The following is a 13843-nucleotide window of genomic DNA, read 5'->3' as shown; positions in this document are numbered from 1 at the left end:
TCTTTTGGTGTTTAAAGCTGCTGAAATTTTCAATAAATGTAGTATTGGTTTGATTGAATATGAAAATAGAGAAAAAACAACTCTCACGTCAGAAAAAAAAAACATTAATAATTTTCGAAAGTTTTTCATGATGAAAAATTACGAGCCAGGATGTTGAGCCGGTACGCCCGGCATGTTTGTACAGAAACGTTTGAAAAAAGATTTGTCTCCTCTGTAGTTTATCTTTCTTTTTTCTTCAAACTTTTTTTTGTTTTCTAATTGAAAAAAAAAAACATTTTTAATTTCAAAAAATTGGTATTGGGAAAGACGGACCCTGTTTTATAGTGATAGCAGCTAAAATAGATTCAAATTTGTGATAAAATTTATTTGAATAGACGCGTTCCTCAGAAATGGAAACCCCATCAATTATTTGACTGAAAATATATATTACAAAGAATCCAAGTTTCAATTATCTTTTCATTTCTTTGAAAAAACATGACAACACTCTTGATTGTGAACCTGAGTTCAAGCATTTTTCTCTAAAAATGTCAAAATTTTGTTAACCCAGAACTGTGCTTCATCAAATTGCCTGTATGTGTTTTCTAAGTTTCATTGATAATTTTATTTTGTTTCCAGCTCTCAAAATAATGGGGGTACGACGAATTCGAACGCTTCCAAAATCGAACAGACCTAAAATCGAACATGTGTCAAAACAGAACAAGAGCAGAATCGAACTGCGCGAAATTCGAACTGTGTCGGAGTCGAACTGTCCCTAATTGGAACGCTGTTAGCCATGGGGCGCGCTTGCATTTTTCCTTAAATTAGTGACTTTTTTCTTGAGAAAACTTAAAAAATATATACGAATCAGTTTTATTGGAAACAAAAACAACAAAAATATTTTTTAAAGGAAAAAATAAAAAATTTGCGGNGAAAAAATGAGAAAACANAAATAATGCAAGCGCGCCCCATGGCTAACAGCGTTCCAATTAGGGACAGTTCGACTCCGACACAGTCTTTCAAGATCTATTGCTTATCCAGATGTGACTCCAACTACGGATTGTATCCGCGAAATGCGAATCGCAGACGAATGCTTGAAATTTATCCCGGTTAGTGTGAAAACTTCGAAATTTATTAATAACTTATTTTAAGTATCCGGATTTTATGTTCAAACAGCGGACTAATTACCCACGTGATTCGAGGCTTCTTATATCAGAAATGGAACAAGTGCAAATCTATCAGCGGAACGTTTCGCACAGTGAATGCTTAAAACATACTGCCTGCGAGAATGTGGTATTTGTCAAAGAATTATACGAACAATTGGAACCTATCATTGATGATCTTGTTGATATTCAAAAGAACTGTTTGTATCCAGTGAGAATTTTTGAAAGTGTTCAAACTTAATGATTATTAACTTACAGAATTCCCGTGAAATAGAAAGAAGCAAATTCCGTTGTCCCCTCGCTTCCTGGGAGTCCGCAACGAACTATCTCCTAATGTGTGTTCCAAAACTTGTGAGAGAGTGCGGATGTAGCAGACAGGAAAAAGAATTGCTCACTGAACTAGCCGAGAGAAGCATGCCTATCGCTAGACTTTTCACGCGGAATTTTGATTCGGTCTATCAGGATCTTGTATTTGAAAGAGGAACATTTGATCGACAATACTATGATCCTTCTTCTGGAAAGATGAATGGTTGGAACTTCATGTGGATGGTTGCAATAATTATCGTTTCCTTCTAACTCTGAATTCAATTTTTTTGGTGTATTCAAATACTTCAGTTCCTTTATAATTTTTCAATGTTTCCTATAAATTAATCAGCAATAAAATTTGGTATATTTTGCCACGACTCTATGTGTATTTATTGAATCGACAGAATGGCAAATGCCACTAACACAATCTCTCAAAAAATATTTTTTTGAAATAAAATATATCTCTTTCGGAATAGGCCAACATTTGAAGTTTTCAACCCTAGAGTTTTGAAATTTATAAAAAGGTTTATTTATCCTTAAAATTTTTTAAACAGAAAAAAAGTGAGCGGAGCGGTCTTGAAGCGGTAGTAAGCCAGAAAAAATTGAAATCTAATTTTTTTTTCAAATTTCTGCTATCCGAGGAGCCTGAACAATTTGGCTCTTTATGATTTAACGGGGGTTTAAACAATTAACGGGGTTTTAAAATATTAACGAGGGTTTAAATTTTTGACGGAGGTTTAAAAAATTAACGGGGGTTTTGAATATTTAAAGGGGTTTTGGGAATTAACGGGGGTTTAAATATTAAACGGGGGTTTTCAGAAGGTGTCGGAGTCATGGTTGGGAAAGTCCCCAAAATGTTCCAAAGTTTCTTGTTTTTTGCTCATTTCAGTTGATCTATTCTTTTCTGAAATAATTTTTTTGTTTTTTCTTTTTTCATTTATAAAGTTTTATGGCACTGTTCTAGAATTGCGGAAGGAATGAAAATCACATTAAAAAATGGGTAGAAAAATTTTGACACTAGAAAACATTCGTAGATTATAGGCTTAGGCTGAAACGTCATATTTCCTTCATCTAAGTCATCGGAAAATTGGCGGCAAGTTACATAACTCTGCTAGTTCTAACCTCGAATCCAAAATACAAATGTACCGCTTTCCCGGATCACTTGACTCGCCAACACCATTCAACCTCTCTAAGAGCAACTATTTGATCGCCCTTTCCTTTCTAAGCCTCCTTTACCTGCTTCCAAGGTTAGATGATAGACTTGGATAAAGGTTTTTTTTCGTTCCGTAATTCAGTGCCATGAAACTTTAGATATGAAAAAAGAACAAAACAAGAAAATGATTTCAGAAAAGAATAATCAACTGAAATGAGCAAAAAACAAGAAACTGTAGCACTTTGGAACATTTTGGGGACTTCCCCAAACATCGTCCTGACACTTTTTGAAAACCCCCGTCTAATATTTAAACCCCCGTTAATTCTCAAAACCCCTTAAAATTTTCAAAACCCCCGTTAATTTTTCAAATTTTTTTAAAACCCCCGTCAAAAATTTAAACCCCCGTTAATTGTTTAAACTCCCGTTAAATCATAAAGAGCCAACAATTTGGTTTATATCTGCAAACTTTTTCTTCGCTTGTTGAACAAAAAATAAACCAAACACCATGGCTAAATCGGGAAAACGCTATATATTTTTTATCATTCGTCATTTCTATACTGATGTTTTGAGACTGTCCCTTATAAGAAATAGATCCTTATAAGAATAAAAGAGACGACGGGCTCACTATGTTCCATCACAGGACAGCAACATGAAGTACCTCTTTTTCCTAGCCTTATTCACTACGATTTCACCATGTGTTAGTTCTGAAGACCCGGATGACCTACTCCAATTTATCATTGATAGTTACGCTAAACCATGTGAAGCAGAATTGAATGCAGTGAAAACTTGTTTACATTCAACAGCGGTGAGTTTTAATTCTAATTACTCTTCAAAGACTCCTTTTCCAGAGTAACCTAAACATATCAGAAGGTTAAAACATGTTTCTGGACAAGGAACTTATGATCTCTGTTATTGAAGAATTCGAAAACTCAACGTGTTTCGGTCCGTCAGAATGTGCCAATCTTAAAGTTGCGAAATATGTCTATGATGCTGTGATGTATATTGGATTTAAAGTTTATCAACAAGGGTTTGGATGTATCGAAAATACAGTAAGCCTAATTTTTCAATTTGAACATTATCAATAAGCGTTCGTAGAGTTTGGAGACATATCAGGATATTGGCCAACATTGTGTCAATCTTATTTTGGTCAGCGGTCAAATCAAAGAAAGATCCATTGACTCTTTCATCGATATGCTAAAACCAATGGTTCAATGTATGGTACCCAGACTTGTTTGCACTGATACGCAGAAGAGTGCTTTGTTTGCTGCATCATACAGAGCAATAGACTTGGTAGACGGTTTCATTCACCCAGAAAAAATTCGAAACACTCTCCAATTGAGTGAGTCGGATATTAGTAACGAAGAGATTGCATCCGCTCTCAATATTTTCCCTTAAAGCGTTTTTGTGTGGCTATAATATATATATATATTATTTCAAAAAGGTGTTCTCTGATTATTATTTGAAAAATTTTGCAATTATTCAAAAATAAAGAGAAAGAAATAGAGCATTGCTTGCCAGCAAATGTGTTAATGACAAGGAAGAGACGGTGGGTTTTGAAACTTTGCTGAAATGAAATTTCGGGGGAATTATAATCGAAAAACTGAATAGTGACAAGAAGAAACAGAAAGAAGTGATCAGAAGTTAACAAAATTAGTAATAAGTTAGAATAAAGTGTGAAATATACAGTACCGGTCAATAAGATATACAAAAACGAGTTTTAGCTTCTTTTTTTGCCATCTTCAGGAGTCTTAAGCTCAAGTTTCCGATCAGTTTGATATTTTTACAGGGCTTAAAACTGACCATGATTGAAAACTTGGAATGTATTTACAGAATGTTTGTGGAAACCCCTAGTTTTCAGTTATTTGCCGATATCTGACAACATATGCTTTTTTCACGTTTTCAGTACAAAAACCGGTAAAAAGGGTCCTTCAGAAATTGGCTTGAAGCTGAAAAACTAGGAATTTTCGAAAAAATCTGAAGAGGCAAAGGTTTCTAGGTCTCGGACTCTCTAGATCTCTAAGTCTGTTTTACACCTTCCACAATTTTCAAAGTTATCAGACACTAGAGAAGCGAGCTCCGGGCTCCTGAAAATCGTTAACATGATCTGAAATCAACAGAAAACTATGTTTTCGTACATACTGTTGACTGGTACTGTAGATTACAAAAAAGAATTGAGCACTGCATTCTCAATAATTTACAAGAATTGACGATAGCGGATGACGACAATGACTGGAATAATAGCACAGCTGACGAGATGTGTTAACTGGGTTGGCCTCTCTTCCTTCTTCATTTTATGATGTTTTGGAACACCAATTGCCAAAACCATTTCGGTCACATCGTTTCCTGGATGTTGCTTCATTTCCTCATGTACTCTTTTCCAGTGGAATGCGAGGGTTCCGTTTCCGGGTTGCCAAGATCTCATGGCATAATTGACCCTGGAATGAATCATATTTGATCATGTATCTCATTTAGATCGAACTCACATATCCTTACTGTCTTGCTCACATTGTGTGGTGGCCATCAAGCGGATGAGTTTAGTCTCCTCCCATCCAAGCTCATGCACTTTATGTCCTTTGTGTCCTTCAAGCTGAAGATATTCCAATCCACATTTCTCAAAAGCGAGTGTGTAATCGGTAGTGTAATTGACTTCAAAATTTAGACGAGTACGAGAATTGAGGAATGCTGTAAAAAACTAGATATTAGGTCAAATTGAGATTAGAATCTTCTCACCAGCTTCGACGAGAACTCCAATTTCTGCAGAAGCTATTGATGGTGTCTCTCCTCCAATTGTATTATACTCGAGCACTCCATTGGGGCTGTATGATTTAGTAAAGTCCAGTTTTGGAGTACGAATCTCGGCGAGAGAGAATGACAAGTTACCACTACATTCACCATCGCAGTTGAAAACCAAATCAACTCTGAATTTGTAGATTGAAAATCAACTTTCTTTTTTCATGACTTACTTGTATTCTGATGCCACATCACACGTTTTAGCAATTCCAGTCAGCATTGCGGACACCCAATCTTTATCAAAGAAAATCGTGGCGTTTTTTGTGTCCCTGGATGTTTGGAATATACGTCTTCCACATTTGTCAGCAGCCAAAGCAACTTCTTCTGATGATTCGAGCTCCATCTTGATTGCCATGTGCTTGTCGTAAATTACTGAAAATTAGTTTTGCAGAGTTTTTCTTACTGTACCGGTCAAACATATATTCAAAAAATGCAATTTACAGTTGATTTATGGCATTCTCTGGAGTCTGAAACTTGGCTGTCAAGTGTCCGATCACTTTGAAAATTTTGAAGGGTGCGAAAGAGATTTAGATTGAAAATTTTGATTTTTTCATAATTTTTGAGAGTTCCTAGTTTTTCAGCTATTTACCAATGCCTGGAAAACACTCTTTTTTTGGCCCTTTTAGTACTGAAAGATGAGAAAACATATAATTTTCAAAAATCGGTGAATAGCTGAAACACTAGGATTTTTTTGAAATTTTAGGAAGTTTTTAATCTAGGTCTGTTCTATAACCCTCGATATTTTCTAAGTGATCGGAAAGTTATCAGCCGAGCTCCAGACTCCTGAAAATTGTGAAAATTGCTGAAAATCAACTGAAAAATATGTCTTATTGCATGTCTTATTGACCGGTACTATAAATCGCTTTACCCGTGTGGCAATGGAACTCTAAAAAAACACTCTCGTTGGTCGATCCTCCATTTTCAGTTTTGAATGGGACAGTTACAGTATGAAATGGCTCTGGCACGTAGGCTCCATAAAACAGCAGAAGGCTTGCTAGAAGCAAAAAGGGGAGACGAATCATCTGAAATGAATAATTTTTAGACAAATAAAACTGAGAAGCAAAGAAGAATGAGTACTCGGCGAATTTTTTGAGAAGTCACTGGGGTAAAAAATAGAACTAAAAAAGACAATAGGAGGCGATAACAATCCGCACTGGTGATTACTTGGGAAGCAAAAGAGAAGAAAAGAAAAATAGACAACCGCGAGAAATGATTTATCTTTATGTATCTAAAGATACATTGTAATTCTGGAAAGATACTTTGTAATTCTGGAGTCCGAAGGAAATGAGAAAAAAGAGCGTGACTCTAGATAAGAAGATTTATTTCCTTTAGGAAGATAATTAGAAAAAGCTCACACTGGGAGAGTGGTCTGCAGAAAACCACATGAGCTCCAATCGGATGAAAAAATGGAAAATGTGGGACGTTAGAGGGGTATCAGGTTTAAGAATTTTATATGAAATTCAACGTTCAGTGTATATTATAAATCGTACTAAACTGAAAATCATAAACAGTTTATAATTCGGATCATGTGACACTTTTATACAATTGGTAGCTATTTTCTACTAATGTGTTTTGGTGAGATGAGCAAAAGGTCAAAAGACGAGAACCTGATTATCGAACTTTCAACTTTTTGGGTTAAAGGAGGCCAGATATGAAAATTTTCAAAACACTAGTTTTCTGATATATGACACAGTACAATCGGAAAATAACAATGGACACCAAACCATTACTCCCTGTTACTGTACAAGCGAGAACGCGACCGTTTTTCCAAGCGGCGCCGACTCGTCGTTTCATAATCGTTTTAGTGGCAGTAGACGTCAGGCCTCCTGTGGTGTAGAGGTGAACACGCTTGTCTATCAGTCGCACGTCGCGGGTTCGATTCCCATCAGTGCGCTTTCGTTTTTTTTTCTGTTTTTATGCGGCGACATTTTAGAATGGCCGAACAACTAGAAAAAGTAGGGAATAATTGCCAAGCAGTGAAGAAATCTAGTTTACATTGAAAAAAATAAATGCTCGTCAAGTAGCGCGCATTGGTCGCAATCGCACAATTTTCCGTCAGAATACATACTCTCGCTCCAAGAAAACTCCGTAGACTTTTGTGTCTGGCCTCCTTTAAAGGAGGCGAGACAGCAAAAATTTCGGGGGACAGTTTGGGGGACGAAATTGCACCGCGCTTATGTAGTCAGTCCATAGGTCGGCAGCCGCGTTTGCGCCCCCGTAGCTTAGCCGGTAGCGGCGCTGTACCCCTTAGCTGCCTGTCACGAGTTCAACTCCTCATGGGGATTCTCTAGGCAAAATATCAGAAAAACTTTTTTTTTATGCCTGGCCTCTTTCAACAAAATTAAAAAGAGAGAAATACTTTCATCCAAAAATGATGTTTTCAACATAACGTTAAACTTATGAAAAGTCAATTGCCGTTTACCCGCATGATAGGAAAATATAAAAAAAATTGAAAATACAATGCATCTTTGATTCTTAGTAATGGTCATTCATCGGGGCAATCAATTTTTTTTTGCGTAAAATTTGCAAAAAAGGCGCACCTCTTTCGTGACATAAATTTTTAAAACAACCAGAAAAAAAAGAAAACCAAATTGTTTCAAACCACTACAAGATGGACTTTGCCAAATAAGGACAAAAGTAGAACTAAATTATTGGGTGGGATCACTACAGGGTTGAATCCACAAAAAAACCAATTTTGTAAAGAGCACATCCACTCGCAATTTTTCAGGATCAACCAAGTGCAATTTTTGAGCAGTGCTCCCGTTCTGAGCCTCCTATCCACTTCCTAAATTCATTTTGTTGAGATGTGGGGTTTATTACCCTAAGCGGGTTGGAAACGGAGAAAAAAAGTAAATGGGATGGAATGGAATAAAAAACGGAGAAAGGCAAAGAAAGAAAATAGTGCAGAAAAGATGCATGTGGAGTAGGATGATGAGGGGTCCGGAACGCAACCCGTAGAAAATGAGAGAAGGAAACAATTCATGAATATGATGCGTTTCTTCCTCTTCTCAATTGTTTGTTTTCTTTGGCTAGAAATACGAAGCACTGATTCAGACCAAATTGAAAAGTTGTTTCTTTTGTTATGAAAAAAAAGAATGGTTCAAGGTTTTTGACTCATCTAACAGAAGTAGAAACATTGACTAAAAAATTGAGGAAAATCGTTCTGAAGCTTTTTTTCCGAATTTTCATGATGAAAAAATACAATAAACACATTTATCAGACACAATTATTTCAGGCAAGAACATGTGCAACCAATTACGAGTCGTTGTTGGTTTTTTAGAATGCATCTGAATACGCAACATAAATAAATTGACGACTCTAAAAATTAATGCTTTTCCCAAAAAGCAGAAGAGTCACCATAATAGTTTTCTATAGAAAAAAAACCTAAAGACACCGTAGACACTGAAATCGTCCGTCTCAGTAATCGGGATTGACGGAAAGTGTATTTCTCGAACGGAACATACAGATCAAATCCAAGATAACCTCGGTTGTCTTCACCTCACACGTCATCAAGAATAATGGAACATATCACAAAGGTAAATATCTGAAGGACACTTTTTTTGTGTTTTCTGCATCCTCTCACTGATGTTTCATGCGGATATAAAAGAACTGAAATTAATTTTCTTCCTTAAGTATCAATCCGATAAGAATGCAGTTCGCACAAATTTAGAGAATACTTGAACTTTAAAATTTTCCAAAATTGTTTATTGAAATATTTTTTAAAGTAACTCTGTTCTTTGCAAGTTTTGAAGAAAGTTAGTTCATTTTTCATTGACTTCAAAAATAAAAAAGCTTGAGAAAAATACTGAAAATGCGGGTCGAAATGTGCTGGTCCAATGCAAAAATTAATCAGAAAATGAAGAGATGGAATCGAAAATAAAACATTTGAAATTTCAGACTTGCCCATTCAAACTATCTGAAAAAAATATGAAATTGTTTTGTAACATAAATATTTAAAATTCAGTTGCGTCAGATTATCTTTCCCCACTTTCAACCAATTCTAAATAAGGCGGACAACTGCTCTTAGCCCTTCTTCCGTTTTTTTCGTTTTATATATCCTTCTCATTCTCTAATTGATTGGGGCCGTCGCATCACGCAGAAATAAAATAAGGATGCATGACAAAAGGGCGACGCGAGTTTTTTTTTCATTAGTAAAAAGGGTTCGATTTTTGTTCTTCTCGACTAACTTAATTTCAGATGGCACTGGAGATTGAAACATCTTTAAGTTAATTTGGGAACGTTGGGAGGTAATTTGAAAAATGGACCGATTCTTTCGAAAGAATGGACCGAGAAAAGAGTCAGAAAATGTACATTTTTAGGGAGTAAAGCAGGAAAATTAAACCAAAGCAAGATATGACCATGAGAGGTTTAGTTTCACAAACTTTGGTGCTTCACTATACAAAAAAAAGCCATAAATCAAATGAGAAGAAACGTCAATTCAATGTCTGGCTCTCAACACGTCCCCTCGTTCTCATTTGCAGTCTATTGAGACTAGCTACTCTTAAAGTTCATATATTATGAATTTATAAATAACTCGAGAACACTTGTTTCACAGTTGAGAAGACCAGAATCGTTGATTTGGAAGTAAGAGAACAAATTTTCTGATTAAAAACACTGAAAATGCTCAGAAACCTTTTCTTCAAACTGTGCAACTGCTGTTCTATTGGATTATGAACTTTTGGACTGGGAACTTTTATCAAAAAACATTATGGTAGAGAGAACTGTATAAAATAAAGTATGCAGGGCAATGTTTCCGGAATGACATAAAATAGAGGGGTTCAGAACGTGTTCTTTTCGATTTTTTTTGAAAGTTTGTAATTCCCAAATAATTTTTTTTGGAGCACTGTTAAGAATTGAAAGTATATTTAATTCTCTTGAAACCACATTTTCTCACATCCTGGTGTTTGAATAGCAAAAAATAATCTAAAACTAGATCTTCCTTTTCCGGATGAACGATGTCCAGGACAATACGTCATTTCACAAGCAACCAAGAATTGCACAATCTAATTTTCTTGTCGTCGTATAGTCAGTTTTACTAGAACACTTAATTCCTTGAATGAAAATTTTCAACTTTTATTTGAAGGGAGCAAATCTTACCGTAAAAACTGGGGCCCTTAGAAAAGCCCCTTTTATAGAATAGGTTCTTGTAATAGACGGGCACTCACAGTATCTGTTGTTTGAAATAAAACGTTTCTACATGTCTTCAGTGAAAAATATTCCGGAAATTTACAATTTCGCAGAAATTTGTCGAAAAACTTTTTTTTTTGCTCAAAAACTAAATCTGAATGAGTTTAGAACGAAAATTCGTCTTAGTTTTCATTTAAAAAATTTCGGACGAAATGGTCGGAAAAATAGAGAAACTCCCTCTAATTGAAAAGCATTGTGATAGAAGGGCCTTCCGGAGGTACCTTGGAATAATAGTAGAGCCTTTTTGATAAGGTTTTACGGTAAGTGGGGTTTTCAAGACGTCGCCAATGTGGACACTTTATCCGAAACATCGAAATGAAGTATACTTCTTTTTCTACACTTCTGATTTTCAACGAAATCTATATCCAATTCTGTATTTTCTTAAAAAGTCAAAATAAGACTATTCTCTCAATGGAGTCTGTACTTTTCAGTTACCGTAATTCCTCTTATAGAAGCCCACCGAAGCCGTCAACTTTGAGCTCAATTATCGCGGCAAACTTTTGACATCTTTCACAGAAATCAGGATATTTGAGCTCAAATGACGAATCGGGTGGCCTTTTTAGTCAGGATAATTGAGCTCGTTTGACGAATTGGGCGGGCTTTTTAGTTTTCGAACAGCTACGGTATTAACATTTTATATCTTACACCTTTGCTGAACCAATGTGTTCTCTATTCCAGCCATAGAGAAATCTGTTGAAAAGGAACAGATACAACCTTTTCCGAAAGAGTATGTTTCGAAACAAGTACGACAGGACATTGATAGGGACTGTTGAGCCCGCGCGAGACGCAGACGAACGGTCAGTTGAACGGGAAGCAGCCTTCTCACATGGCAGCTTTTTTCCCCGGCATGCACTGTCTCCATCTTCCTATTGCATATTGATTTTCAAGACATAACATTAGTCATCTTTTCGAAAACATCTTGCCTTCATTAGAATGATTGTTTCGCTGTTGGTGTGAGCAATATGCGCGTTTCACCAAACAAGTTGAGGGCCACAATTCATTTCCTTCATTTTTGCCCTTTTCTCTTAACCTGCCCAAATTTTGTTTTGGTTTTAGCTGCAGTTTTTCAATGAATGGGTCTGCAATTTCATAAGATTCCAACCCTCTTTGTTATCAAAAATCAACTTCAGTCAATTTCTAGATTCTGCTTCTTTTTTTTATGGTTCAGTATCTAATTTACAACTATAGTACCGGTCATTAAGATATGAAAATACACATTCTCAGGTTGATTTTCGGCCATTTTCGGAAATCTGGGGATCGGCTGTCAAGTTTCTGATCATTTTGATAATTTTGGAGGATGTAAAACACACCTAGATAGATACTTTGTATTCACAACATTTTTTGAAAGGTACCTTTTTTTACGTTCTTAGTACAAAAACGGTTTTGAAAGGAGTGTCTTCCAGAAATCTGAAAATATCTGAAAAACTAAGAATTTTCAAAACAAAATCTGTGAATGCAAAATTCTTAATATTGGTCTGTTTTACAAACTCCAAGATTTTCAAAGTGATAGGAAACCTGATAGTTGATTTCCAGTCTCCTGAAAATAGCACAAAATCAAGTGAAATTTAATTTATTTACCAGTACTGCATTCACCGCATTTTCTCAAATAGATATCAATTGGACCCCTCAACTTCAAGCATTATTTATTTATGTAAAAGAGTTTTAAAATTTTTCAAATTATAAAGTATTTATCATAATATCAGGAAAATTTTATCAGTTGACAAAATTTTGATATCTTTCTCAGGAATCGAAATAATTGTGATCAAAGTTGACTGTTTCGGTGCACTTTTATTAGAGGAAACGCGGTAACAAGCCAGCAATAGTTAAGTACACTTTTAATTTTATCAAAATCATTCTGGGTAGTTAACTAGAACCCCATATCTGACAAAATAATTTAAACTCTGTTGCAAACGTTACGTTGCGTTTGTTGTTTATTCTCGTTTTTGCGAATATTACTTATCAAATATTGAGAGCATCCTACATATGTTACCTAGGCAACTCTTCCCGAATTTTCATTCTCTCCTTTTTTTCATTATTCATCTCACTGCATATAGCAATGGAAAGCCCTTTATTTTCAGATTGGGTCATGTCGAAATCGAAGAAGAACCATAAGGTGACCAGTTCTGTAAACTAGAAATTTCTGACGACATAGAATTCATTCTTTTGAAATCGTTCCAACAAAATTTCATTTATTGCAGATCGACGATCAAGAAAAGTGGGAAAACCACTTGGTACTCCGTGTACCAGACCGCTTCGTGGACCGGATCGAGAAGATTGTCAACGAGGAGCCAGGAGCAGAGAAGTTAGCGATCGACGTCAATGACGACAACCGAGCAGTCCAACTTCAATTGGGAAAGGAGATATTGAAGGCTACCATTATGGATTTGCCAACTATCACTGAGGTGAAAGATCTTAAACTTTTATGAAAATTAGAGCATTTGAAAAACAAAATTTATGAGATGAACTTTTTGATTTTGCTCATTCTGACTAAGCCACAACATGGATAATCTAGTTCCTGTATTTTTAAATTACCTGATTATCTTTCTCAAAATTTTTACAAATTTTCAAACCAGTGTGAACTTCAGGTCCACAAAACTATCGACAACAAGATCATCCACAAGGTGACCGATGTCTCTCAGATGGTCGTGGCAAATGAGCTTGTTCCAGCTTCAAAGAGCAAGAAAAATAGAAAGAAGAAGAAGGAGCAAACCAAAAAAGGAGAGGTGGATAACGTCTCTCCAGTCGAGAACGAGCCGGAATCATCTGCACCAGTACCATCAGCTGCCCCAAAACTATCGGCCAAGAAAGTGAGTTCTTTTTTTTTGCTTTTTTTCAATACAAATTTCATACACAGATGTTCCAATTTCCCCACGGATTGACCCCACCGATGAGAAACTGCCGCAGCCGCAGATTCAGAAAACAGAAAGCCAAGAAAACCATGGATACCGATGAGGTAATTTTATTGAAAAGTTAGATGTGTCTAAAATTTAGAATATTTCGGATTGAAACGGAGCTCAAGAGACTTCTTCGCGCCGACCTGGAAGCTGATTCGATTCGATGGGAAATAGTTCAAGATGATGGAGAAGTAAGCTCACATGTGATTGACGTGACCAGAGCTAATTATTTTTCTAACAGGAAAATCCCAATGAGGACGACGCGGAGGCTTCTCCAAATAAGGACTACAAAGAGGGTGACAGCGACCAAAACTCCGATTAGGCGCCAATAGGCCTAGGGAGGTATTTTTGACTTTTTGTGACACCGATTTCTT

The 13843-nt window shown here is 36.0% G+C and overlaps 3 protein-coding genes across 3 annotated transcripts; 2 read left to right on the top strand and 1 right to left on the bottom strand.

Annotated features, from left to right (window-relative positions):
• Positions 1 to 1049: 1049 nt before the first annotated feature.
• On the top strand, positions 1050 to 1715 carry CBG27923 (the record flags this gene model as incomplete). Its single annotated transcript, XM_045240204.1, has 3 exons — positions 1050 to 1085; positions 1129 to 1350; positions 1398 to 1715. The coding sequence occupies 3 exons, from the start codon at positions 1050 to 1052 to the stop codon at positions 1713 to 1715; spliced, it is 576 nt and encodes a 191-aa protein (XP_045099655.1).
• A 3077-nt stretch (positions 1716 to 4792) lies between these two features.
• Positions 4793 to 6410, bottom strand: CBG15583 (the record flags this gene model as incomplete). Its single annotated transcript, XM_002645394.1, has 5 exons — positions 4793 to 5033; positions 5082 to 5280; positions 5329 to 5516; positions 5562 to 5760; positions 6257 to 6410. 5 exons carry the CDS (start codon positions 6408 to 6410, stop codon positions 4793 to 4795), a joined length of 981 nt encoding a protein of 326 aa, XP_002645440.1.
• Positions 6411 to 12661: 6251 nt separating this feature from the next.
• Cbr-taf-7.1 lies at positions 12662 to 13791 on the top strand (the record flags this gene model as incomplete). The annotated part of the gene is made up of 6 exons (XM_045240203.1): positions 12662 to 12688; positions 12774 to 12977; positions 13161 to 13382; positions 13430 to 13528; positions 13595 to 13660; positions 13711 to 13791. The coding sequence occupies 6 exons, from the start codon at positions 12662 to 12664 to the stop codon at positions 13789 to 13791; spliced, it is 699 nt and encodes a 232-aa protein (XP_045095715.1).
• Between the last annotated feature and the right edge of the window lie 52 nt (positions 13792 to 13843).

This window comes from Caenorhabditis briggsae (assembly GCF_000004555.2).
Source record: "Caenorhabditis briggsae complete genome, chrX, whole genome shotgun sequence".
NCBI lineage: Eukaryota > Metazoa > Nematoda > Chromadorea > Rhabditida > Rhabditidae > Caenorhabditis > Caenorhabditis briggsae.
Note: the sequence above shows the minus strand (reverse complement) of the source record. Positions and strands in the feature narration are given on the sequence as shown.